Source organism: Balaenoptera physalus (genome assembly GCF_965194825.1).
Source record: "Balaenoptera physalus genome assembly, chromosome: 19".
In the NCBI taxonomy this organism is placed as follows: domain Eukaryota; kingdom Metazoa; phylum Chordata; class Mammalia; order Artiodactyla; family Balaenopteridae; genus Balaenoptera; species Balaenoptera physalus.
Genome location: NC_138900.1, coordinates 6,621,224 through 6,644,312, shown reverse-complemented (window position 1 = coordinate 6,644,312; position 23,089 = coordinate 6,621,224). Strand labels below are relative to the sequence as shown.

Here is a 23,089-nt window from a genome sequence, read left to right as displayed (position 1 = left end):
GAGTAGACTGTGGGAGCCAGTTGTGGGTGGAAAAGAGGGCAGAGGCCACTCTGAGAACAGGTAGCCACTGGACGAGGCTTGGGGGACTGAGCCCCAGGTGAGCAGCTCTCCTGATTCTCCTGTTCATACCTCTCCATAGGGAGCGCATCCTCTCTGGCAAGCTGGTACGCAGGGCTGAGAAGAGGCTTAAAGAGGTGGTGCTCCAGGTGGAGGAGGAGCGGAGGGTGGCTGACCAGCTCCGGGACCAGGTGAGCAGCTGATGTTATTGAGGTGCACTGGGAGTGGCGGGGGGACCACTGACAGAGAAGTAGCACATGCCATCTCTGGAGGCAGTGAGTTCCCATCACAAGAGAACGTGTGGGTGCTGGACTGGAACTGAGTGCAGACACCATCCTGGGGCTTGGTGCATCAGTAGAGAGCTGGAATCAGTGACTTTGTGATCCGTAAATTCTGGAATCTAGGAAAGGCCCTGGTGGGGACCTTAGACAGCCAGGGAGAGGGAAGAAGTTAAACCCTACCCAGAGGCTAGGCCACAGCTAAAATAACAACACCTGCTGTTTACTGAGTGCTTTCTACGAGCCAGGCACTATGCTAAAGACATAACCTGTAGTACACTTAATTCTTATCCGAACTCTATGAGGTAGGTTAAACTATTATTTTCCCTCTAATTTTGGTGAGAAAACTGAGACAGAACGGTGAATTAACTTGCTCACAATTATTTATTTAGTAAGAGATAGAGCCAGAGTTCACACTCCAGCACTCTGGCTGCAGAGTCTGTTTTCTTAATTATTTATTGAGCAGTTACTGTGTCCCAAGTACTATGCTACCTGCTTTTTAAAAAATACATGCTTACGTTCTCTCATCAGCTCCATTTCACAGGCGAGAAAATGGAAACTTTAAAAGGGGATATGATTTGCCCCAGAGTCACACAGTCCATAGAGAGAGCCTGGATCAGATCCTCTTGCCAGCTTCCACCCCAGGCTCAAATGTGACTGAGTCTAGTTGCTGTGCCCTTAAAAGCTCAGCTGTGTTTTATTCACCATTCATCTCACAAAACAACTGGAGCACCCTCTATGTGCCAGGCACTGTGCAAGGCACTGGAGATGTGGCTGTGAATGACTCAGAGGACTCTGCTCTCAAAGAGCTCACATTTTCAACGTAGGAAAAGAAAGATACCATAGACCTATAAACAAGCAAAGATAATTACAGATTGTGACAGGGGCTATGAAGAAAAAAGAGAATGAAGAGAGAGGGGGACACAGAGGACTGGGGAATCCCCCCTAGATTGGGGGGTGTCAGCAAGACCTCTAAGGAAGTGACATTTGAATTGATACTGAAGGGTGAGAAAGAGCCAGGAAGAGGGAACAGCAGATGCAAAGACCCTGGGGTATGGAAATGAGCTTGGTGAGTTCCAAGCAAAAAAGCAGACCAGTATTGCTTGAGAGAAGAATGGGGTTGGTGGGTGGGGGGTGTTGAATGATAAGAAATGAGGTCAGAGGAGTTGGCAGGAGGCAGGTTATGTATGTCCCCTCCATGGAGAGAGAGATGGCAGGGTCTGGGGAGGTCTCAGTGAAGATGGTCTGATCAGTGTGTTTATGGGAAGAAGACCCTGCAGGGCCTGGAATGCCAGGCTGAGGGGCTGAGACCTTGTCCCAGGGGTACTGGGGAATCACGGAGGACTTTGAGCAGGGAAGGGGCAGGGTCGGCCCTGAGCATAGAAAGATCCCTCTGAGGCCGAGTGGGGGATGGCCTCACATTTGAATCTGAGGTGGAGGCTGGTGAGAGGATCTAGGAGAGAAGAACAAAGCATGAATAGATGGCAGGGCACAGGACAGAGTCAGGGTGTAGGAGGGATGAGCTGTGGGGAGCGCTGGGTGAGGGTAGCACCCAGAGAAATGACCCGGCCCCCCTGCTCACGCCAAGCTGGAGAAGGGGAACCTTCGAGTGAAGCAGCTGAAGCGGCAGCTGGAGGAGGCCGAGGAGGAGGCGTCCCGGGCCCAGGCGGTCCGCCGGAGGCTGCAACACGAGCTGGAGGACGTCACAGAGGCCTCCGAGTCCATGAACCGGGAGCTGAACACTCTGAGGAACCGGCTTCGGTAAGGCCACCCCGCACGTGCGCAGCCTCGCTCCATAAACCCCAGTATCTCGCTGTCCCCTCATCTCTCTGTGCCGCCCTCCCCATTTTATTCTGTCTCTCCATACCTCCCTATCGCTCACTTTTCTCTCTGCCCCCTGGTCTCTCCTCCCCGCAGACGCGGCCCCCTCACCTTCACCACCCGCTCAGTGCGCCAGGTCTTCCGACTGGAGGAGGGCGTGGTGTCCGACGAGGAGGCGGCGGCGGAGGAGGCGGAGCCAGGGTCTGGGCCACTGCCCGCGGAGCCCGAAGGGTCCCCTGCAGCCCCACCGCAGTGACCCTACCCTGCCCGCAGCCACCGGGCCCTCCCTCCCTGGCCCCCTTGGTGCCTGTCCCACGAACAACCCTCTGGCTTCTTGCACTTTGGAAATGGTGCCACCCTCTGGCATGACAGCACTCATCAACCCCACGGGGGGGCGGGGGGTCCCCTGAGACTTCCCGTGAACCCCTAAACACAGAGGAGCGGGCAAGCAGGGAGGAAAGGACTGGGGTGCTCTCGCTTGGGAGAAATTCGGGTGTAGTTGGCAAGCTGGGGTCCCATCCAGCTCCAAATCCTTCCTTCAGTTATGAATGATCTATATTAGGAAGGGAGCATGGCTCCCCTGCCCTCCTCAGCCAGGGCTCCCCACGCCCCTTCCCCCTCCTTCTCTCTCCTCCCCCTCCCCCTTAAGTCTCCCCCTTCCCCCTCCCGCTCCCTCTTTCCCTCTCTCTCCGTGTCTTTCTCCACTTAGCCACTGACCCCGGAACTTCTGAGCAACAGCACCCTGAGCCCCAGGCCACCACCAGCCTTTGACCCTTGCAGAGGGGCAAGATAAGGGGACCTCACTCATTCCCCCTCCCCCCATGCTCCCTTCTGGTTGCTCTTGTGTGGTCACAGTTCAGTTGGAGTTTCCCATGGGAGTTGGAGGAGGCCCCCCCATACCCTCCCAGACTCCAGATTCTGGCAGAAATAAACTCCAACCCCGACTGGACCCCTCGGGGGCTGTATGTGTTCCTGCAGGGGTGGGGGGACAGCATGGCAAGGGGCAGCGGGTGGAGGGGGGCAGCCTGATGGTTCTAATCCAACTGGCCAGTGTTGGGGGACCTCACGTGTACCCAGCATTTAATGTGAAAGAACTCATTTTCCCCTCACCCAACCTTCCTCCAAAGTATCCTCTGCATTATACGGATGGGAAACTGAGGCTCAGGGCTCCAGGGTCCCTTGCTCCAAGCCTCTCCGTCAGCGAGTGGCAGAAGGGGTGCTGCACTCTAGTTGACCCTCAAGTCTTTGCAAAGCAATGATAGTAGTGACTGTTGAGCTGTTTGCTGAGTACTATTTGTTTAGCTGAGCTAAACCTGGGACATTAGTCTCAACCCTCAGCACAACCCTTAGAGGCAGGGATTTCATTGCCTTCCAGTGTCTAGAACAGTGCCTGGCACATAGTTGGCCTTAGTATGTTTGCTGAATTAATAGATCACCCCCGCTCGCCCTTTTAGAGTGGTGGAAACAAGCCCAGAGGAGTTGAGAGACTTGCCCAAGGACACACAGCTACTAAGAAATTGAACCCAGTCTGGCTTCAGAGTGGGTAACACCTGAGCCCACACTCCTTTTCTGGGGACTAGTCACCGGCACATGACCCAGGAGCTCACATGACCCAGGTGCCCTCACAGACTTTCCAGTTAGGGGTGCGGATCCCCATTTTTACCATCAGGGAAACTGAAGCAGGTACTTGCCCCCGCCAAAATCACAAGGTGAGAGCCGGCGATGAGGGGGATGTCTGGACCCTCAAAGTGCAGGCCCTTGCCATCTTAGTACGACCCCTGCTCTTCTGTCCCAACCTTCTGTCTGCCCCCAGAGCCCCGAGCCCCATCAGGAGATCTTCTCTGGAGACAAAGAGGATGAAACTTTTAAATGAAAAGGAAACTTTTATTTTGGTGGCGAGTGAGAGAGTGGGTGGGAAGGGGGCATGACACTTTTTATTTGGGGGGGGTGACATGCGGCAGCTTCTGCAACGGGCGGTTCATGCACCCAGGGTGGGCGTGGGGGAGGCTTGGGGGAGGGGCCGTGCCGACCCCTCCCTCCCTGCCCTGGGGGTGGGCTGAGAAGACCCGCCATTAGCACCAGAGTTGGACGATTTGCAGACCTCCCCTCCCCAGACTGACTCCGGGCACCCTCCCCCATCCCTGAGAGCGCCCCCTTGCCACTCCCCCCCACCCCAACAACAGGCCAGGCCCGCCCCGCCCACTTTTGAGTGAGAGAAACTTATTGCTGTGTGTGTGTGTGTGTTGGGGAGGAGCCGCTGTATTCAGAAAGACCCCCCGCCGTTCATTCCTTCCCCAATCACCCCGCCCCCGCCCCGTGTCCGTGCGTTCCCGGAGCGCAGGAGGGGCGCGACATGCGTGTGGGGAGCGCGTCATGCAGCGCATGCGTGTAGTTGCAGGCACCCTGGCGGCCGGGGGGAAAAGGGGAGTCGGGACTAGGAAGTTGTCCCTTTAGCTCTCTCTCTCTCCCTCCCCGAATCCCACACTGTTGAGTTGGGGGATGGGGAATGAGAATAACGTGTGTAGAGGTTTATAATGATTGTGACTATTTTTAAAAGCTGAACTAAAAAGCTGGGTACGTGTGGCAGATTGGCGAGCAGGGGGGAGACGTTGGGAAGAGGTCCGTACCCTTTAGAAAAATCCTCACCCCGTTTCCCTGCACCGTTCGGCTTCCGTGAGGGTCAGGGGTATCTGGGGTTTTGTTTTGCTTTAAGAAGTTAAACCCTTTGGCAATATAATCACTCTCCAACCCCATACCCTGGTGTTTAAAGCCCTTAGCCCTTTGCCCCGCCCCACCCCGCTCCCGCCAGAACCCGCCCCACCCCTCACCCCTGGTTCGCCAGGGTTTAGGGTCCAAGGGAAGGATGGGGGGACTCAAAAATGCCCCTTGCATAGGAATCGTTGCATCAAGAGTCGTGCTCAGTGACCCCACCACCACCAATCCTCGGGCGGGGGGTGGGGGGTTCCTGAGGCTGTGGGAGCTGAGGGAGGGAGGTTGCTAATTCCATGGGCCCCCAGCTACAAAAGGGGGAGTCCCTTAAGGATTCTGGGACCGGTGTGGTCCCTGGGCTTGGGGTAGGTAGCGCATCCTTCTTGAGCCAGGATGGGGTATGAGAAATGATTTTGCACCCGCGAACATGGGGGGTTGAAAAACGCCGGGGAAGGGCGAGCTGGGATCCCAGCCCAGGGGGATATGTGGTTTCCCAAGCTTCTGATATTCCAGCGTCCCTCCACTAGGGAACAGCCTCTACATTTTAAATGTAAACACCTCTAACCTAAATAAACGGTGTCCTGGCCAAGCAGCAATATCTGGACTTAACCGGCTTATGTGCGAAATGCCAGGAAAGACAAAACTTTAAAAATAAGTGTTTGTCCTTGTACTGCCTAAAACCTTAGCACATCGCCAGGGGTACAAATATGACCCTCTGGGAAACATTGGCGTCTATGAAGAAGGTGCCTTTGGGGCACCATTTAAAGAAAGGGGCTCTTGGAGGGGCAGGGTTAGGCATGAGAAGGGGGCTGCCCCGGGAAGGTCGGGTTCCCTGGAATTGCAGACAGGTTGAGCCTATCTTGACAATTCTAGCGTCAGGGGAACCTGAGGAGGATGTCTGATGTCAGATTTAGGGGTGTCCAGGAAATGTCCAGAGTGTGGGAAGGATTTGGAGCATCCCAAAGGCTGAAAGTGAGCTGAAAGGCTGGATCAAGTCTTGGAGGTTTGAGGTGCTGGGATGCAGCTCAGAGAATGAGTGGGTGGTGGGGCTTGGGCCGGGGTGGGTGGGTGGGGCGGTGCGGACAGCATCTGTGTGCAGAGGTTAAGTCCCAGGAGCGTGTGGGGATTTGGAGGATGCGGGATGCCAGACTCAGTCTCAGGAATTCTGGGGGCAGGCCTCATGTGATGGGAATCTGGAGGGGGTGTTGGGGTAGCTTGTGTGCTACGGCCAGAGCATCCCAGGAATACCGGGATGGGAGGTCTGAGTCCACGCAGCAATAGAGGCGAGCAGATCCATCCCTGGGCGTGGGGTGGGGGGTGGGGGAGGAGGATGAAAGAGTGAAATTCACCAGAGGGACGCTCCTGAAGGCTGAGGGAGCAGCTGTCCTCAGCCCCCCCCCCTCCCCCCGTGCCTCCGCTTCTACCGTCTGAGCTCAGCTCCGGTTTTTGGCTTGGGTGACTGTTCCTCCTTCCCCCACGTTGCTGCTAATTTTTTTTTTTTTTTTTGGTGGTGGGTTGCCCTCCTGGGCTGAAGGGTAGGAGGCTAGGAGACCCTCCGGTAGCTTAAAGGCCAGCCCAACCCCCATGGAGGTCCCCACCCGCTTCCCAGAATGCCCCTTCCCTCGCACGCGGCATGCAGCCCCTGGCGGCTTATTGCTGAGGTGGAGTTGGAGAGGGCGGGGATCCAGTTTGGGGGAGGCATGCAGAGTAGAGGGGAGGCGCCCCAAAATGTAATTGGTATAATTTGGACGTATTTACACGAGTCGATTGTGGGGGGTGGGGGGGTTCCTATGGCTCATGGAGACCTGAGAAGGCTTTTTTTCAGGAGGGGCGAAGAGTTGGGGGAATGGCCTTTGGCTCCTCCCCACCTCCATCCTGGGGGCTCAGGTGGAGGTGAGGGGCCCGGGGGTGTCTGCTGGCATCGTCTCGGTTGCATATTATTAATGACTGTTTGATTTTTTTTTTTTAACCCTTTCCCCCACCCCCCACCCCCAGCTCCTTTGACCTTCCCTGTCACCCCCGAGTCCCCCCACGGGGGGGAGGGGAGCGCTAGAGGATGGAGGGCAGGGTTGGGGGAGCGCGGCGGGCGGCCCTGGGAGAGCCAGGGGGAGTGGCAAGGGGGGCGAGGCGCAGGGACACCCCGCTCAGGCCCGCGATGCTGCTCAGGCTGCGGGATTTCTCGTAACCTGGTGGTGGTGGGGGGGGGGGGCGAAGGGCAGAAACACGGGGAGGAAGCAAGGAGATAGGGGTGCAGGGGGAGGGTCCAACAGACAGAGGGACCCCAAGACAGAGAGAAGCAGGAGGGAAACAGAAGGGAAATGAGATGGAGAAAGAGAGCAGACAGACAGGAAGAGGCAAGAAACAGGAAGAGATGGAGAGGGCGAGTCAGAGAGAGAAGGCAGGCGACAGAGACGGTGAGGGAGACAGGATAAGAGACAGAGAGACAGACACCAAGACACAGAGTGACAGATGGCAAGAGACGGAGAGATGGACAGAGGCGGACCAAGGAGACGGAGAGAGAGAGAAGTGAACAAATTGGACAGTCAATCGGCATCGAGGAGAAAGGTTCAGACATGGGGAGGGGGAGAGACTCAGGGTTAGGAGGCAGGTGGCAGCCACCGAGCCTCCCCCACCCGACCCCCGCCGCGGCCCCCCTCAACGCCCCTCCCCCCTGTTGGCCCCCTCATCTGAGGCAAAAGGTGGGGGGCAGCGAGGCAGATGGTGGGCAGCACGGGCGTGGGGAGGGAGCGTGGGTGGAATGCCAGTGGGGGAGCAGCCGGTGGAGAGGCCTTGGGAGGGAATGCGTGGGGCCGCAGGGGGTAGGGGGCTAACCTAGATGTAGAGGAACGAGGACAGGCGGGTGGGGACGCTGTGAGGGGCTGAATGGGGTGCAAGCTGGCAGCGCCCCCTCCCCGGGCGGGGCGGGGCTGGTGCGGGAGGACACGTCCAAGAGCAGTCTGATGAGGGCAAGACTCAGCTGAAGGCTGTAATGGGGTATCTTTAAAGGGTCAAGAAGCCTTTAAACGAGAACCTTCTGATGGGAGGGTCCTGACAATGTCTTGATAGTCAAAGGGATCTAAGGCTTAGGGGCACATGTGGGGTTTCTTGAAAACTTAGGAATGTGTGAAGAGTTCTGCCAGTGTCTGGGCTCTTCTAGGGCTTTGCTAGGCAGTACCAAGGGGTCTGTCTTGACGAGGGCATCCTGACTGTCGGAGAGAGGGCCTGGGGGAGGTTGGAAGCCCAGTATCTTGGGGACACCCCCTCCCAGCCATTCCCAATTGCTAACCTGGGGGAAAGGGGCAGAGGGGGACCGAGGGTCTCGCGAGGTCTCAGGCGGTGACAAGAGCTGGGGACAGAAATACACAGAGTCACGGGGGGGGGGAGGGTGGCCAGGGGGAACCCCCCAACACAGCCTCACTGTTGGGGGGACGGAGAAAAGCCGAGATCTCTTCCTCCTCTCTGGTGTTTTCCGGGGGAGGGGAGCAGTGAAATGGGGGCGGCCAGAGACATCAAATATGGAAGGAGCTTCCGAGGTGGCTGAGGGGGAAGGGGAGGATGAAGGAAGAAAGGAGGGGGAGGGCTGGGGAGGACGGGGGAGCGCAGGTCAGGTGCGGGAATCAGGTGGTTGGTGAGGGGAGACGGAGAACGGAGGGGTCATGGGGTGGGTGAGGGTCAGGTCAGGAGGAAGGATCTTGGTTGGGGGGGAATAGTGGAGGGTGGGTCCTGGAGGGGAAGGTTATAGAGAGGAAGGGAGGCGCGTGGAAGGGGGAGGGATCCAGGACCTTGGGGGAGGGAGTTCAGTCAGCCCCATCAGCTCCAGCCATAATTTGAGTTCAATGAATGGATTTTGGCATCCGAGGCAAGAGAAGCAGAGAACTCTCCCCAACTGCCCCCCCAGTCCTCCCTCACCCACATTCCCGAATCCTCCCCCCTCCCCCTGCCCCTCAATTCCATAGGGGCCCATCCAGACCTGGGGGTGGGGAACAAAGGGAGGTGGGTAACAGGACTGGGTGCAAGCAGGGGGAGGGGTGAGATGGGAGCAGGGAGGCAGGGGGTTGGTAATGAGATGAAAGTGGAGAATGATGGAGGTGGGGGGCGGGTTGCAACAAGGAGAAGTCCGGGGATGGAACAAGAAGAGCCAGACAGCCCCCTCTGGACTAGGAGCCCAGAAGCCTGGGTTCTTGTCCCCCATCTGCTCTGTGGCTGGGGGTTGGCCATGGACCTCCCTGAACTTCTGGAAAACAAGGGCGTTTAGATGCGGCTGTCCTTGGAGGCTCCCTAAGTCCTGCTGTGGCATCTCCTTAGGCTGCAGGTAGGGATTCTTTAGGATGTATCTCTGTATTGCGTAGGGAGATTCCACAGGCATGTGTTGAATGAATAAGCGATGGCTCAAATGCTTTCAGGTGGCCTCCCATCATTTTTAAGATCAAATCCAGCCTCTCATCATGGCCAAAAATACCTTCCCCCCCAGACTCCTCCCCTCTCCCCTAGGCCACTCAGCTCCAGCCACACTTCCCTCCTCCCTGTTCCTTTAACAGACCAAGCTCATCCCACCTCAGCACCTCAGGCAGCACCTCAGGGCCTTTTCACTTGCTGTTTCTTCTGCCTGGCTGGAGCTTTTTCAGCTTTCAAGTTTCATGTCACCTTCTCAGAAAGACCCTCACAGACCCCTTATCTGACCTGGCCAGAGTAATTATCCTTTTGTTTGTTCTCTGCTTCCTCCAGTCATGGAGTGGCAGACATTCGCTGTAAAGGGCCAGATGGTCAATATTTTCGGGGCTCTGTGGGCCATACCATCTCGGTCGAAACTATTCCAGTCTGCGGTTGTAGACAGTGGCTGTGTTCCAATAAATCTTTATTTACAAAACAGCTGGTGGACACATTTGGCCCGTGGCTGTAGTATGTTGACCCAGGCTCTAGAGTAGCAACTCTGTGATGGCAGATTCTTGCTTTGTGCCCTGCTAAATCTCCAGTGCCTGGAATTCTACCCTCAATCATTAGTTGCTGCATGCATGAATGAATGAATGAATGAATGAAGTTAGGGGTTAGCTGGGGTTGTTGTGAGGATTACAGAATATATGTTAGATTCCTGGCACGTGGAAAGTGCTTCGTTATGTTTGCTGAATAATTCATCTACTGTCTCCTCACTCTATCTCCCTCACCTCCCCAACTGGCCAGTCCTGACCCTGCCCTCTTGACCCCTGGCCCCCCGACTCTCTCTGTCTCTTTCCTTCTTCTCCACCCGCATAGCCCTGACCCCGGCTCAGGCTTTGTCCTCTCCCCCTGGACCCTCATCCCAGCCTCCTCCCCAGCCTCCTGACCTTCAGTCTCCCCACTCCGGTGCATCCTCACAAAGTCCCAGAGCAGACCCGCCCCTCCCCAGATCCCGGGACGAGGCTCCTCAGCCCAGCTCTGCTTTTTGGCCTCAGTTCTAGGTCTGTGTCTGCCTCTGCCCCAAACTGAGAGCTCGTGGAGGGCAGGGGTGTGGTTGGATTGCTCACTGTTGAATCCCCTGGGCCTAGCACTGCGCCGGGAGCCTGTGTGTGCTTTGTAAGTGCTGGCCAATCCACAAGTGACTGGATGAGTGGCTGAGTCTTTCTCACCCCAACCTGCACCCAGAAGAATGTCCTGGGTGTGTACCCCATTTTCTTGATTAAATAAACAAAAGCAAAACCAAGGGGGGAGGCAGGGAGAGAGATGTGGATGGGGCTGAGAATGGGGGTCAGTCGTAAGGGCGGGGAGGGAGGTCAGGCACATGGTGGGGAGGGTGGGGCTTAGTTCTAGGGGTTAGTGAGGGGCACCACAGGTCCTGGGCAGGTGAGTGCGGGGCCAGTGTCAGGGCTGGGGGTTAATCGGATGGAGCTGTTCGGAGTTAGGGGACAGGAGTCTCGGTCAATGGGGGCTGCATGTTCTCAGATGGGTTAGTCGGGAGGGAGGGGGTTCAGAGGGTGGGGGCTACTTACCCTGGGGGGAGGGGGTTCGTCCACTAGGGGGATATCCAGGCTGCAGCGTTGGCGTTGAGGTCGGGCAAGAAGCTTGGGGGGCCTGGCTTACGCCAGTCTTGGGGGGGCAGTGGGGGAGCACCAGTGGCTGGGGGTGGGGGAAGAGGCCAGAGGGTCGGGGGGGGGACATGGAGATGGAATAAAGACAGGTGAAGGGTCAGTGGTGAGGAAATTTGGGGGAGGGCGTCTAAGAGGGAGGGAATTTGGGGCCAAGAGATGGGGGAAGGGAAGTCCAGCACCTCCTCCCTCATCTCCCTCTCTCCCCTCCCCTGGGGGAGGGGAGGAGAGGGAGGGTCCCAGGGGGCCAGTGGAGGGCACCTCACCTTTCCGGATGGAGCCATCAGGGGAAGGGGCATAGTCAGTGAGAAGGAAGCAGGCTCGGTCCCGGCTGTAGCGGCCCCGGCTCCCGGGGGTGATGGGGCTCTTGTCTTCTGGTGACATGGCGGGCTGGTCAATAGCCGGGCAGTCCTCGTGGGCAAGCGCAGCTGCTGCAGGGTCCCCGTTGGGGCGGGGATCTGTGTCCCGAGGGTCAGACAGAGACACAAAGGAGAGAGTGAGGTGTGGGAACTCACGGAGAGGGCAAGGTCAGCAAGGAGAGGTGATGGAGGTGCAGGTTGTTAGGGGGTGTGGCTGGTGGGTTGGGGGAGCGGGTCATGGGTGGGGAGGGTGTTGAGTGTCGGGAAGGACAACAGGGTAGGGAAGGGCATTGAAGGCTAGGAAGTGGGGGTCAGGCGGGGTGTTGGGTGCTGAGAAGGGCAGGACTGAGGTAGGGTGTCGGGTGTTTGGAGGGACAGGGACGGGGGAAGTAGTTGGGAAGTGAACTGGGTGCTGGGAAGGAGGCTGAGACAGAGTGGAGGGTGGGACGGTTGGTTGAAGTGGACCGAATAGGGCACAGCTGGGGTAGGGTGCATGGTTTGGGATAGGTTTGGAGGGATGGCTGGGAGGGATGCAGGGGGCTGGGAGGTGGTAGTTTAGGGAGGGGTGTTGGACGCTGGCAAGGGCACAGTGGGAGGCGTTGGGAAGGTGACAGATGAGGGAGGGGGGAGGTGGGGGTCCCCCAGGCTCTGACTTTAGCTATTTTTAATTGGTGTGAAACTGGGTCAGCGGCTGAGGGAGCAAGATGGGGGCCGGGCGGCCCAGCTCCCTTTCTTGACCTACTTAAGGCATGGGGGTGGGGCCCCCCAGCCTCTCCCTTCCCCGGGACTGATGCCCCCGTCACTGCCTCTGAGACACAGACTCCCCTGGGGGGAGAGATGAGCACAGGCTCAGTCAACTTTCCTCTCCCCTCACCTCCTTCATCAGACACTGCAACAGCCCCCTGGCCTCTGTCTCTGGCCCTTGATTCCCATGTGAGACTCTCTCCCTGTGCTCTGAACCGCCCCCCATCTCTCCTTCTCTGAGTCCCTCTCACCATATGGCTGATCACTCTGCCCCCCGCCCCCCTGGTTCCACTGAATACCCTGGCTGTAAGTCTGTCTCTCCCCAAAACTCTCTTTCACACAAAATCTCTGTTTCTCCATCACTGTCTATTTCCGTGCCTCTTCTCTGGCCTCGGCAATTGCTATTCACTTTCCTCTCTTCCGTCTCTGTTGCTGACCACCCCATCTCTCTGGAGTCTCAGCAACTACCTCCTGCCCCCCTCACAACCTCCCCACCTCTGCCTGCGCCCCCCACCTCCACCCCTCGCGCCCCCTCCTCACCTGCCCGGTTGATCTCAATCACTTCCTCCTGAGCCAACGGGCAAGGCTCCCCTGGGGCAGGCAGAGGAGGCAGCCCCATGATCCCGAGCCCACCCGCTCCCCCCCTGAGCAGCCCGGGGTGCGTGTGGGGCCCTGGTGGGTAGGCCCCTGCCACAGTCACCCCCATGGAGGGCGGGGTGATGGGTGGTGGAGGGCTGATGCTGCCGCTGCTGTGGTGAGGATGGGGCGGGGGCGGTGGCGGTGGGTCGGGCTTGCAATAGTTGGGCGAGCCGGGCTGCGGGGGCCGGGGGATATGTTTATTCTTCTTCTTGGGCAGCTTCTGTTTGGCCATGGCCAGCGAATAGTACATGCCAAAGTTGTTGACAATGACGGGCACGGGCATGGCGATGGTGAGCACCCCAGCCAGGGCACACAGCGCCCCCACCAGCATCCCTGACCACGTCTTGGGGTACATGTCTCCGTAGCCCAGGGTTGTCATGGTGACCACGGCCCACCAGAAGCCGATGGGGATGTTCTTGAAGTAGGTGTGGTTGGAGCCCAGGATGTCATCGGGGTCAGCGCCAATGCGCTCAGCATAGTAGATCATAGTGGCGAAGATGAGCACACCGAGCGCCAGGAAGATGATAAGCAGCAGGAACTCATTGGTGCTGGCGCGGAGAGTGTGGCCCAGCACGCGCAGCCCCACGAAGTGCCGCGTGAGCTTGAAGATGCGCAGGATCCGGACAAAGCGGACCACCCGCAGGAAGCCCAGCACATCTTTGGCGGCCTTGGAACTGAGGCCCGAGAGCCCCACCTCCAGATAGAAGGGCAGGATGGCCACACAGTCGATGATGTTGAGGCTGCTCTTGAGAAATTCCACCTTGTCTGGGCAGAAGGTGATGCGCATGAGAAACTCAAAGGTGAACCAGACGACGCACACACCCTCCACGTAGGTCAGGAAGGGCTCCGTCTCCACCTCCACATTGGTGATGTTCTCCGGCGGAGCCCCAGGGATCGGGGAGGCCTGCGTCACTGTCTTGTTGCTGATGTGGATGAAACCCTCGTGGGTCTCCAGGCAGAAGGTGGTGATGGAGATGAGGATGAAGAAGAGGGAGGCGAAGGCCACATACTGCGGGGCAAGACAGGAGAGAGAGGGCAAAAGGTGACCCAGGCATCTGGTCAATTAGCCATCTCCCTGAGACCCTCCCAGTGGCCCCTTTCCCAGACACAAACTCCAGGGAAACCCAGGTGTCCCAACCCCAATGCCTCCATCACTTCTTGCATCCTGTTCTCTCTAAATCTTGCAAAAGGATCAGAGGCAGCTCTCCCCCAGCTCGGGAGAAGAGCTGGCCCCAGCAGCAGCAGCAGATGGGCCACTTCTTTCCTGGAAACAGTGATTTCTGGCTCCTTGCTCTGTCTCCTAGACCATCCCCCCCCCCTTCCTGTTCCCTGTGTCATATCTCAGGGGGTCCCTGGCAGGGTCCAAGCATTCTGCTGGGGGATGTGGGTAGGGAGGCTAAGATCATACATCCTGTGTCTCAGAGGCTTTGGGGCTTAGCTTGGAGCTGAGGGAAGGCGAAGGGGAGAAGGTGGGTCGGAGGCAGAACCAGGAGGTGGTTAAGAGTAAGAAAGCCTGGGTTTGAATCCAGCTTTTTCCCTGCCTAATTGGGCAAGGAGATTAAGCTTTCTGAACCTCAAATTTTTTACAGGATTGTTGTAAGGATTACATTAGATAAGTATACAAAGGGCCTGACTCCAAAACCAGTGCTTGGTCTAGTGTTTGGAACTTAGTAAGGCTTGAGCTGTTATTAGGGTGTTGGGGCATCAGTTAAAGGGAGCCAAGGTTGAGGCCTCAGATAGGTGCCGGTGTTTAAGGACCTTGATGCTAATGACTGGGTCTCAGAAAAGGGAGAAGGCTGGGTGAGGCCCTCACCCAGAGAGAACAGCGCAGAGTTGGACCCACAGAGGGGAGGAGGGGTGTTAGGTCCCTGAAGGAAGAAGGAAGTGAAGGGTCAAGACTGCAAAAAGGGAAGATGATAGGGGTGGGGTTTAAGGCTCTGGAAAGGAAGGGAATGTCAGGGGCTTGAACATAGGGGAAGGGGAGAGGGCAGGGCTAGGTCCAAGGAGAGGTGAAGGGGCTTGTGAGAGGTTCAGAGATATGGGGGCGGGGGTGCCTGGTTCATTTCAAGATGGGGAAGGACCAGTGTCCTGAGCCCAGTGGTGTGGGTTTTGATGAAGGCCTTGAGAAGAGACAGGGTCAAGATCTTGGAGAAGGCCCCTAGAAATTGTAGTTGGCTTTATCAGATATGTAGAAGGGAGGTCGAAGGAGTGGGGTTAGTCCTTAGAGAAGGAAGGGGATGGGCTTTGAGGCAGAGGAGCCTTTAATCAGATGGGTAGAGGAGAGAGGGCCTGGGGTGCAAAGAGAGGAGAGCCAGCGTTGGCTCCCGGGCCAGCACTGTCCCTCTCTGCACTCTCTTTCCTCCACGGGATGGGGGGCAAGGTCCGGGCTTGGGAGACCTTGACTTTAATCTGAAGTGCAGAGCCGAGAGGCGGGCCAGAGTCCGCCTCAGAGATGACCCTAGATCTTGGGGTGGGCTAGGGGCTCAACTCTGGCCCTCTGCCCCGCCCCCCTCTTCGTTTCTCCGCAGTGGTTTAAGAGGCCAGAGGCCTCCGCAGAGCGCATGCCTGGTGCTCCCCCGCCCCCCTCCGAGCCGGACGCAGGGCGCAGGTTGCGGCACCGCAGTGGGGGCGGGCCGGACGGGCCAGGGGGCGGGGCGCGCGGGGGGCAGCACCACGGACAGCTCCCCCCACTGCAGTGCGCAGCCGCAAGGCCTGAGCGCTGTCTTAACCCATTCCAGGCCGTGGCCGAGCAGGCAGTGCGCAGCCGCAGTGCCGCTTCACAGCGGGAGGCCACAGGCCAGGAGCTTGATTAACTCCTTCCCTCCCGGGACACAGAAAGAAAGGTGGGCACCCGTCGCAGTGCGGAGCTTAGAAGCTGGACAGCGTCAGGACCCCCTTGTCCAGAAATGCTTCAAAAGCAGAAGGGGTAGGAGGGCATGGAGTCCCTGTAAGAAGGAAAGGGGAGATTATGGGGAGAGGAGTGAGGGGGAGGTAGAGCCGGACCCTCCACTTTGCATTGGCCTCAACTCTCAACTCTCAAACTCTCATTTGGCGGCTAGAAGATGCTTGGCACTACGTGGACACTCAAAACACATCTGTAAAGTAAATGACTGTCCCCCGTAGCTGTCCCAGACCCCTAGTTTCACCTCAGAACCCTTCAATGGGGTCACAAGAGGGAAGGGCTCCCCAGGCCATGGGAGAGGGTGCCGCTCAGAGGCCTGAGGGGGCATATAGGGCCACGTCCTTTCTGCACCTCCTCTCCCCCACCTCCCCCCACCCAACCCCAAATCTTGCCAACTCAGCGCTTCCCGGGGACCAAACTTTATGCGGTGCCTCCGGCCCCCCTCCCCCTCGCTCCCTCCCCCGGTGCAAATGCGGCACTGCGGGTCCTCCGCGTCCTTCCCGGCCCAGGACGCGGCACGGTGGGGGGAGGGTGCCGGACCGCCTCCTCCGGGTGTTTGGGTCCCCAGGAGGCTAGAACGGGGCCTGGAGTCTCTCCTCTTTCCCTCCTCTCTCTAATTCCCCACCCCCCATCTTGAACTGTCCTCTCCTCCAACACAGGGAGGAAGTTAAGAGGAGGAAGAGGTTCAAATGAGAACCAGGGGGAAGGGTAGCTACTTAGCCTGGGAAGTTACAGATGTTTGAGGAAAGTTTTTTGGGGGGGGAGACGAAGAGAGCCTTGGGGGAAATATGGAATTTTGAGAGAGATAAGACTGGAGAGAGGAGAAGGCTGGAGTGTGGGCTCTTTGGTTCACTTAGCGGGAGGCGGAGGGGGGTCTGAGAGGCCCAGTCCTGTGCTTTGGAATGGGTAGTGGGGGGGGGGGCGTTAGGAAAGGGGAAGTGAGCAGGGCTTGGGGAGGGGGGTCAGGTGGAAAGATACCAAGGTAGGTCAGAGAGACCTGGGAGCTATTTTGAGGAGGAAGCTTTGGGGCTGATAACTTGAGGAGGGTCCCAAGGATTGAGATTAGGTAAAGTTCTGGAGCAGGAAGGAAAGTCATTTACCCACTAGGAAAGAGGCTGGGAAGCTGAGGGTGGGGAGAGGGTGTCCCAGAGATAGAGAGTGGGCTATGCAGTTTAAACGATGAAGGAAGAAGCTGGGAGAATCTGTGGATGAGAGAGAAGCTATTCTGGAGGGCATATGGGAAGTTCTGGAGAGGAAGGGCATATCATGGGGGCTCAGGACTCTTCTGGAGACATTGAGGAGGAGTGTGAAAGCCTTGGGGGAAGTCTGGAGCTGTATAGGGAAATCCTCGGGAGGGGAGTTGGTGTGGAAGATGTAGGAAGGGATGTGAACACAGAGGGGGCAGCAGGGTCCCAGGAGAGAAGATGCCCCAAGACTCTGTTGCAGTGAGGGGGAAGTATCCTAGCCAGAGCAAGTGGTTTGGAGGTTCAGAGGAGACCAGGGGACTCTGAGATTGGGGTGGGAACTATTCTGAGACTTTAAGGGCAGAATAAGCAGGGGGGGTTCAAAGATAACCAGGAGACTCAAACTTGGAGAGAGGGAGGGGATGTGGAGACAGTCAGAAGGAGAATCAGAGGTGTTGGGAGAGCCTGCAGGACTGAAGGCTGGAAGCTAGAGAGCAGGCTTCAGAGGGTCTGCTGGGGGTGGAGACAGTGTTCACAGGGCCTGGGACACTTTGAGGGTTAGGAAGAGATGTCTTCTGAGGACCTAAGGAGGTCCAAGAAACTGAGGGCTGGACAAGGGTCTTTTGAGGGTCTGAGGGGTGGCCAAGAGAGGTGAGAAGAGGTTAAAAGGGGCTAGGAAGACTCAGGGTTGAGGAAATGTCTTCTGAGGGTCTCAGGAGGGGTCCAGGAAAGGCAGATGTGGGGTTGTTCAGGGGGTGTGTTTAAGAGATTCATGGTCGGAAAGGAAGTTTCTAAGGGCCTACGATGGCCTAGATAAGCAGGGTGGGGTTTAGAGAGGTCTGGAGTATTCTGAAGGCTGCAGAGAGATCTTCTGAGGATCTGGGGATGGCCGGGAGAGGGGGGTGTGTTCAGAGTACGGGAGACTGAGAGGCTGGGAGGCCGAGAGACCAGGAAGGGCTGGGAAGGGCTAGGGATTAAGGGCGAGGATGGGGCGTTTCTGAGGGTCTGGGAGCTCCAGGAGAGGGGAGGGGGATGGGGGCTCCGAGAGCACGCTCACCCTGGCGGCCCGCGACGAGTAGGGGTCCTCGAAGAGCGCCCACACGCGGGGCTGCCAGCGGCGCCACCACGTGCCGCCCGCGCCGCCCGCGCCCCCTGGCGGGCCCCCGGCGCCGCCGCCAGCGTCCTGGAAGCAGAGGCGCTTGAGCTCGCCGCCCGCGCCGTCCAGGCCGCCGCCGCCCGCGCCCGCCTCGTCGTCCAGGCCCGCGTCATGGGCGCCCGCGGCGTTGGCAGCGTTGGCGGCGCCCGAGGGGTCGGGTGCCTCGAAGGAGTCGAGCGCTTCCTCGGCGTCCCGGTGCTGCCGGTAGGTCATCCAGCAGCAGGCCTCCACGTCGGTCTCGTCGATGCCCCAAAAGCCGAGCTCCTCCTCGAAGAGCGGCCCGCACACGTCAGCCGGGCAGTGCAGCTTGCCAGTGCGGTAGTAGTTGAGCACGTAGGCGAAGACACCCGGATGCCGGTCAAAGAAGAACTCGTCGGCGCCCGGGTCGTAGTCGAAGCGCGCCGCCGCCTCGGGCTCCGTCAAGCCGGCCAGCCGCGTCCCCGGCAGGGTGCGCAGCGTCGAGCGGTACGTCTCATGGCGCACGCCGCCCACGTTGATCACGATCTTGCCACTGTCGCCACCGCCGCCGCCGTGCCGCCCCATGGCCGCCGCCGGCAGCCCGGGGCATGGCTCGGCGCGCCGGCCCCCGGGCCCGCGGGGTGCCGGGGGGCCCGCCGGGGACGCGGCGGGGCCGGGCTGCGCAGGCTGCTGCTGCTGCTGCAGCAGCGGCGGTGGCGGTGGCGGTGGCGGCGGGGGCAGCGGCAGCGGGGACTCGGACGGCTGCGGCGGCGGCGGCACCGGCTGCTGTTTGCTGGACCCCTGGCGCCCGCGGAAGGATGAGACGCAGACTGAGCTCAGCATTGGCTGGGGGGCGGAGAGGGAGGGGCGGGGTCTCAGGGGGCGGGGCCGCAGGGGAGAGAGATGTGATTGGGTGAGAGGAGGTGATGGAGGGAGGGGGCGGGGCCGCAGGGAGGGAGAAGCCGAACTGATTGGCCTGGGAAGAGGTGGGGGCGGGGCTAAAGCTGCGAGAAGGGCCCGGACTCCAACTCCGCCTAGCTGGTCGGGGCGGGGCCGCAGATGGAACACACCGATTGGGTCTTTCTGAGATAAGGGGCGGGGCCGAGCGAGGTGTTAAGGCGGGATGGGAGGCTAAAGTTGCCTGGTTTAGCAGCACTGGGAGAACAGAGGAGGCGGGGCTAAATATAAGAGATCTGATTGAACTAAAAACAGGAGCGGGTCGGGCAGAGGAATGGGACAAGTCCGAGCTATTTAAAGGGGTCTGACTGTCCGTGACTGGCGGAGTCAGGGGCAGGGCCACAATCGGGGCGGCCGTCTGGATTGCATAGAGACGGACCTAAAGAGCCGGCAAGCAATACCCGGTGAAGTGGGGCAGATGGAGACTGCCGGGTTGAGCTCCTAACATTGATTGGACGGGGCAGAGAGGATCTTAAGAGGCAGCGCCACAGAAATTAGAAACAGTCCTAATTGGGCTGGGAGAGTGAGGGGGCGGGACTGAATGAGGGGCGGGAACTGGTAATGGAGAGTGGCACTAGACTGGACTGAAAGGGGACACGGCAAGGGGAACAGGGACTGAGACCCAGTGAGAAGGGGCGGAAAGGGGCGAGGCCTGGAAACCTGAGAGCTTCTGGCTAGGACTAAGGGAGAAGGCGAGGTAAAGAAGGGGCAGGGTCGGAGCTGCAAACTCGGCCCGATTAGCCGGCGCTGGGCCGGGAGAATGTCAGGAAGGATGCGGAGAGACTGCGGGAGGTGGGTGGGATCCACGAATGGTAAAAACCGTCTTGAATGGGCTGTGGAAAGGCAAGACTAAGGGAGGAGCGGGGCTTTAAGGGATTTGAAAGCAACCAGGCTAGGTGGGGGCGGGGCAGGGCTAAGAGTGTAGAGAATGGCTAAGGAAAAGGTGAGATCTGCAGAGTACAAAGCTACCGGGTTGGACGGAGCGGTGGGACCTAGAACGGGAAGTCTTGGGGGCCAGAGAACCTGGGAGACAGTTCTAAGGGTCAGCAGGGCCTTAGAAGGTGGAACGAGGTGAGGGAAAGTGGACGAGGTCTAGATAACGGCGGACTGCAGCCAGCAGAACCAAGGGATGGATGAGAACTGGTAAGGAGAGAGCCTTAAGAGGCGGAGGGGAGAAACCAAAAGGCCGGGAAACAGTCTAGGCTGAGGCAATAGGCGGGGCCAATAGGAAATTGGGCGGGATTAGGTTTCAGAGAGTCCTGGTGGGAGGACAGAAAGTTGGGGCGGGGCCAATGGTGGACGTGGCCAGAACTAGGCGGACCGCCCCGGAGCCGGTCAGGCCCCGCCCCCTGGGCTGGACTGGACCCCCGGTGGTAGAGCGCAGGCGCGGGGGCTGGGGCGGGGCTAGCGGCTGCGGCTGGGGCTGCGGCGGCAGGAGGCTGTGCCTGTGGGAGGGAAGTGGGCGGGTCAGGGGCTGCGGGCGTCCCAGGTCTGCACTGTTCCCGGCCCGCTGCCTCCCTCTGCAGGTACGGCGGCTGGTTGGTATCGCCTCCCTCTCCACCCCCCCTCCCGCTTCTGTGCCTCTTAGTGTCTCTTTTTCTCCCCTTTTCTGAATATTTGTCCCCCCCGTCTCTGCCCTCACTCCTTTGAGGCTCTGGCCCCTCCTTACTCTCTGCGCTCCCTCTGGTTCTCTGTCCCATTGTTCTCTGAATCTGTCCCCCTCCTTCTGAGTCTTGCCCCTGTTCTCTCTAAGCCTCAGTCTCCTCTCCCCCGACTGTGTCTCGATCTCCCCACCCCCAGTCTCTTTATCTTGACCTCTGTACCTTTTTCTCGGATTTGCCTCTCTCTGGGTCTCCGTTCTCTCCAGTCTCTGCCCCTCCTCTTTGTGTCTCTGTCCTCCACTCACCCCCCCCACACCCCAGGGTCGGCTCCCTCCTCTCTCTGGTCTCTGCCCATCCATCTGGGTCTCTGTCCCCCTAGCTCTTCTTCTTTGACTACCTCCTTCCCCGTGTCTTTTTCCCCTCCTCCGTCTCTTTTCCCCCTCTATCACTGCCTTTTCTCTTTCTGTCCTTTTTCTTTCTTTCCCTTCCCTGGGCCTCTATCCCCCACCCCCACCCCGTGCCTCTTTCACCCCTTTCTGAATCCCTGTCCCCCTTTTTCTGGGTCTCTGTCCCCACTTCTTTGGGGCTCTGTCCTGCTGTCCTTCAGTCTCGGTCCCTCCCTCTGGATTTCTGTCCCTTTCTCTCAGGCTCCCACCGCATCACCGTCTCTAATCCTCAACCTGGCCAGGACTCGAGGCTGCGTCACTGCAGAGAGTTGCAGAAGTGGGGCCCGTCCTGCGGACCAGGGAGGTAGTTTACCTCAACTCCCCCCACCCCTAGACCTGGGTTCCCCCACTTCCCCCTGATCCACTGTTCTCAGGCAGTCCTCAAGCCCCCGTGGGACCCAGGAGGGTAGAGAAAAGACATCGGGGCTTCCTACTCTTCTCTGCCCCGGATTCTGGTGTATCCCCAGGCAGAAGCAGTGAATCCTGAGGTGAGGGAATGGGCTTGGGTTGAGTGAGGCTTCTAGGCAGGTGGGGCGTGGGGGTGGATGCTGGGGCCGGGGTTGGGTAGGCACTAGGAGCTGGGAGTAAGGGCTAGGGTAAGGAACTAAGTCAGCCATCCTCCCTTATACCCTCCCCCCACCCCACCCAACTCTACTTTTCTCCTCTGCCTTTGATAGCAGCCAGGCACGGGATCAAGTTACCAAACCAGCGTTTTTGCGGAGGTCAGAAGATGTGGGAGAAGGTGCGGGCTGGGGCAGAGGGAAGGGGGGAAGGCAGGGATGGGGGGGAGGAAGGAGCGAGGAGGCTGGAATAGGGGAGAATAGGGAATGAGACTCGGGATTAGAGATCGTGGGATGGGGGGAAGAGGCTCGGTCAAGGATGATCTGGACTCCATCAAGCCCTGGGAAATTTGGATGCCGTCACTCCCACATGGCCCTCTCCAGGCCCCACCAGGGTATGCGGGGATTTGTGAGCCTGAATTCTCCACCCATAGGGGAGGCTTCTGGAGGCATAATGAGGGCTTGGGTTATGGGACACCCAGCTCAGCAAACAGACCAGAGGGACGTGGACTCGATTTTTGGCGACGGACACCAGGGGAGGGGAGGTCAATGTCTGTTCACGTCTTCAGACCCTTTCCCCTTTCCTCCTCCTTCCCAGTCTATCCCTTCTCAGGCCTTCAAGGCACAAAATTCCTGAAAGCCCCAGACTCTCACCTCAGTCATCCTTGGCGCCCCCTCCTAACTCTCCCTCCCCCATTCCCCAAAGCCCTGGAATTGGGGAAGGGTCTTCCCCTTCCTGACTTCCAAGACCCCTTCCTTGTTCCTCCGCCCCCATTCCTATCAGTTCTAAATCCAGGAAAGACGATCTTCCAGGCACTAAAGCTGAAAATGTGGGGACTCTCTGCCTACGATCCTTGGTCTCCCGAGACCCTCCAATTACCTCTCCGCTGTAACCTTTAAGTCCTCCTCTCCCGAGTCCCCCGCCTCCAAAACTGGGATTTGGGCTGTCTTACCGCCCCCGGACCCTGTGCCTTCTCCCCCTCCCCCGTACTCACCCCAAGTCGAGGCGGGGCGGGGATGGGGGAATCCGGGACTGGCGATGGGGGGAGGGGTGACCCAACCCCGCAGCTCTGGGCAGCGAGAGGCTGCGGAGGAGGGTAGTGACATCATCGCCGGAGGAGGGGCAGCTCAGCTCCCCCCAACCCGGGGGCTTCAAGCCCCGCCTTTGTGGCGTACCCAGGGGTCCCGGAATCCCAAGGGTAGAGAAGAAGAACAGATTAAGTGTGCGGGAATGGTATCCCCTCCCCTTAGAACAAGGGTTGGAAAACCCTTTACGATTTCAGCCACCCCCCACTGCCACCTGTCGCTGCCGTCGCGACCTGTCGCCTCCCACGCGTGTTGTGGCTGCGCCCGCCCCCGTCAGGACGTTAACACCGCCTAGACTACAACGTCCGTGATGCTCCGCGGCGTGGAGTACCTTTGGGGAGAGGCAGTGTAGGCGAGGGGCTTCATGGGCTTCGTAGTATAGGACCCTCGCACCAGTGTGCACCTTGGAGAGGAGTAATACCTTTCTCCTTCCTTTCTTTCTCAACTCCAGAGAGCCGGACACTAACTTTTTTCTGAAAAAAATCACGCGCTTAAAAAAAAAAAAGGAAGAGACCCAGGTAAGTTTAATAGAAATAGTGGATTTTTACTGAGTATCGGGGGGTGCGCATGCGC

General features: G+C 58.8%; 2 protein-coding genes and 1 long non-coding RNA gene across 14 annotated transcripts in view; 2 read left to right on the top strand and 1 right to left on the bottom strand.

Annotated features, from left to right (window-relative positions):
• MYH14 (myosin heavy chain 14) overlaps window positions 1–3,105 on the top strand; it is a 92,371-nt gene extending 89,266 nt beyond the window's left edge. For all 4 annotated transcript variants that reach the window (XM_082435872.1, XM_082435869.1, XM_082435870.1 and 1 more), the window contains 3 exons: window positions 140–248; window positions 1,924–2,096; window positions 2,253–3,105. In XM_082435872.1, coding sequence (XP_082291998.1) covers window positions 140–248; window positions 1,924–2,096; window positions 2,253–2,412 — 442 coding nt within the window. In that variant the 3' untranslated portion in view covers window positions 2,413–3,105. The remainder of the gene's footprint in view (window positions 1–139; window positions 249–1,923; window positions 2,097–2,252) is intronic.
• A 2,171-nt stretch (window positions 3,106–5,276) lies between these two features.
• KCNC3 (potassium voltage-gated channel subfamily C member 3) lies at window positions 5,277–18,709 on the bottom strand (the record flags this gene model as incomplete). 6 transcript variants are annotated; one of them, XR_014256421.1, is made up of 6 exons in its annotated part: window positions 7,036–7,051; window positions 8,152–8,211; window positions 10,829–10,955; window positions 11,191–11,382; window positions 12,568–13,675; window positions 17,810–18,709. XR_014256421.1 is itself a non-coding variant. In XM_082435903.1 (5 exons), the coding sequence occupies 4 exons, from the start codon at window positions 18,707–18,709 to the stop codon at window positions 10,852–10,854; spliced, it is 2,304 nt and encodes a 767-aa protein (XP_082292029.1). In that variant the 3' UTR covers window positions 6,964–7,051; window positions 10,829–10,851. The 6 variants fall into 6 exon arrangements, 5 of the variants coding, with proteins under 5 accessions (XP_082292027.1, XP_082292029.1, XP_082292031.1 ...); XM_082435903.1 differs by lacking the exon at window positions 8,152–8,211 and having other exon boundaries at window positions 6,964–7,051; XM_082435905.1 differs by lacking the exon at window positions 10,829–10,955 and having other exon boundaries at window positions 6,979–7,051.
• Window positions 18,710–20,245: 1,536 nt separating this feature from the next.
• Window positions 20,246–23,034, top strand: LOC309648014. 4 transcript variants are annotated; one of them, XR_014256429.1, is made up of 4 exons: window positions 20,246–20,349; window positions 21,072–21,174; window positions 21,548–21,612; window positions 22,968–23,034. It is a non-coding gene; the product is annotated as an uncharacterized lncRNA (long non-coding RNA). The 4 variants fall into 4 exon arrangements; XR_014256430.1 differs by having other exon boundaries at window positions 21,072–21,612; XR_014256431.1 differs by having other exon boundaries at window positions 20,268–21,174.
• Window positions 23,035–23,089: the final 55 nt, after the last annotated feature.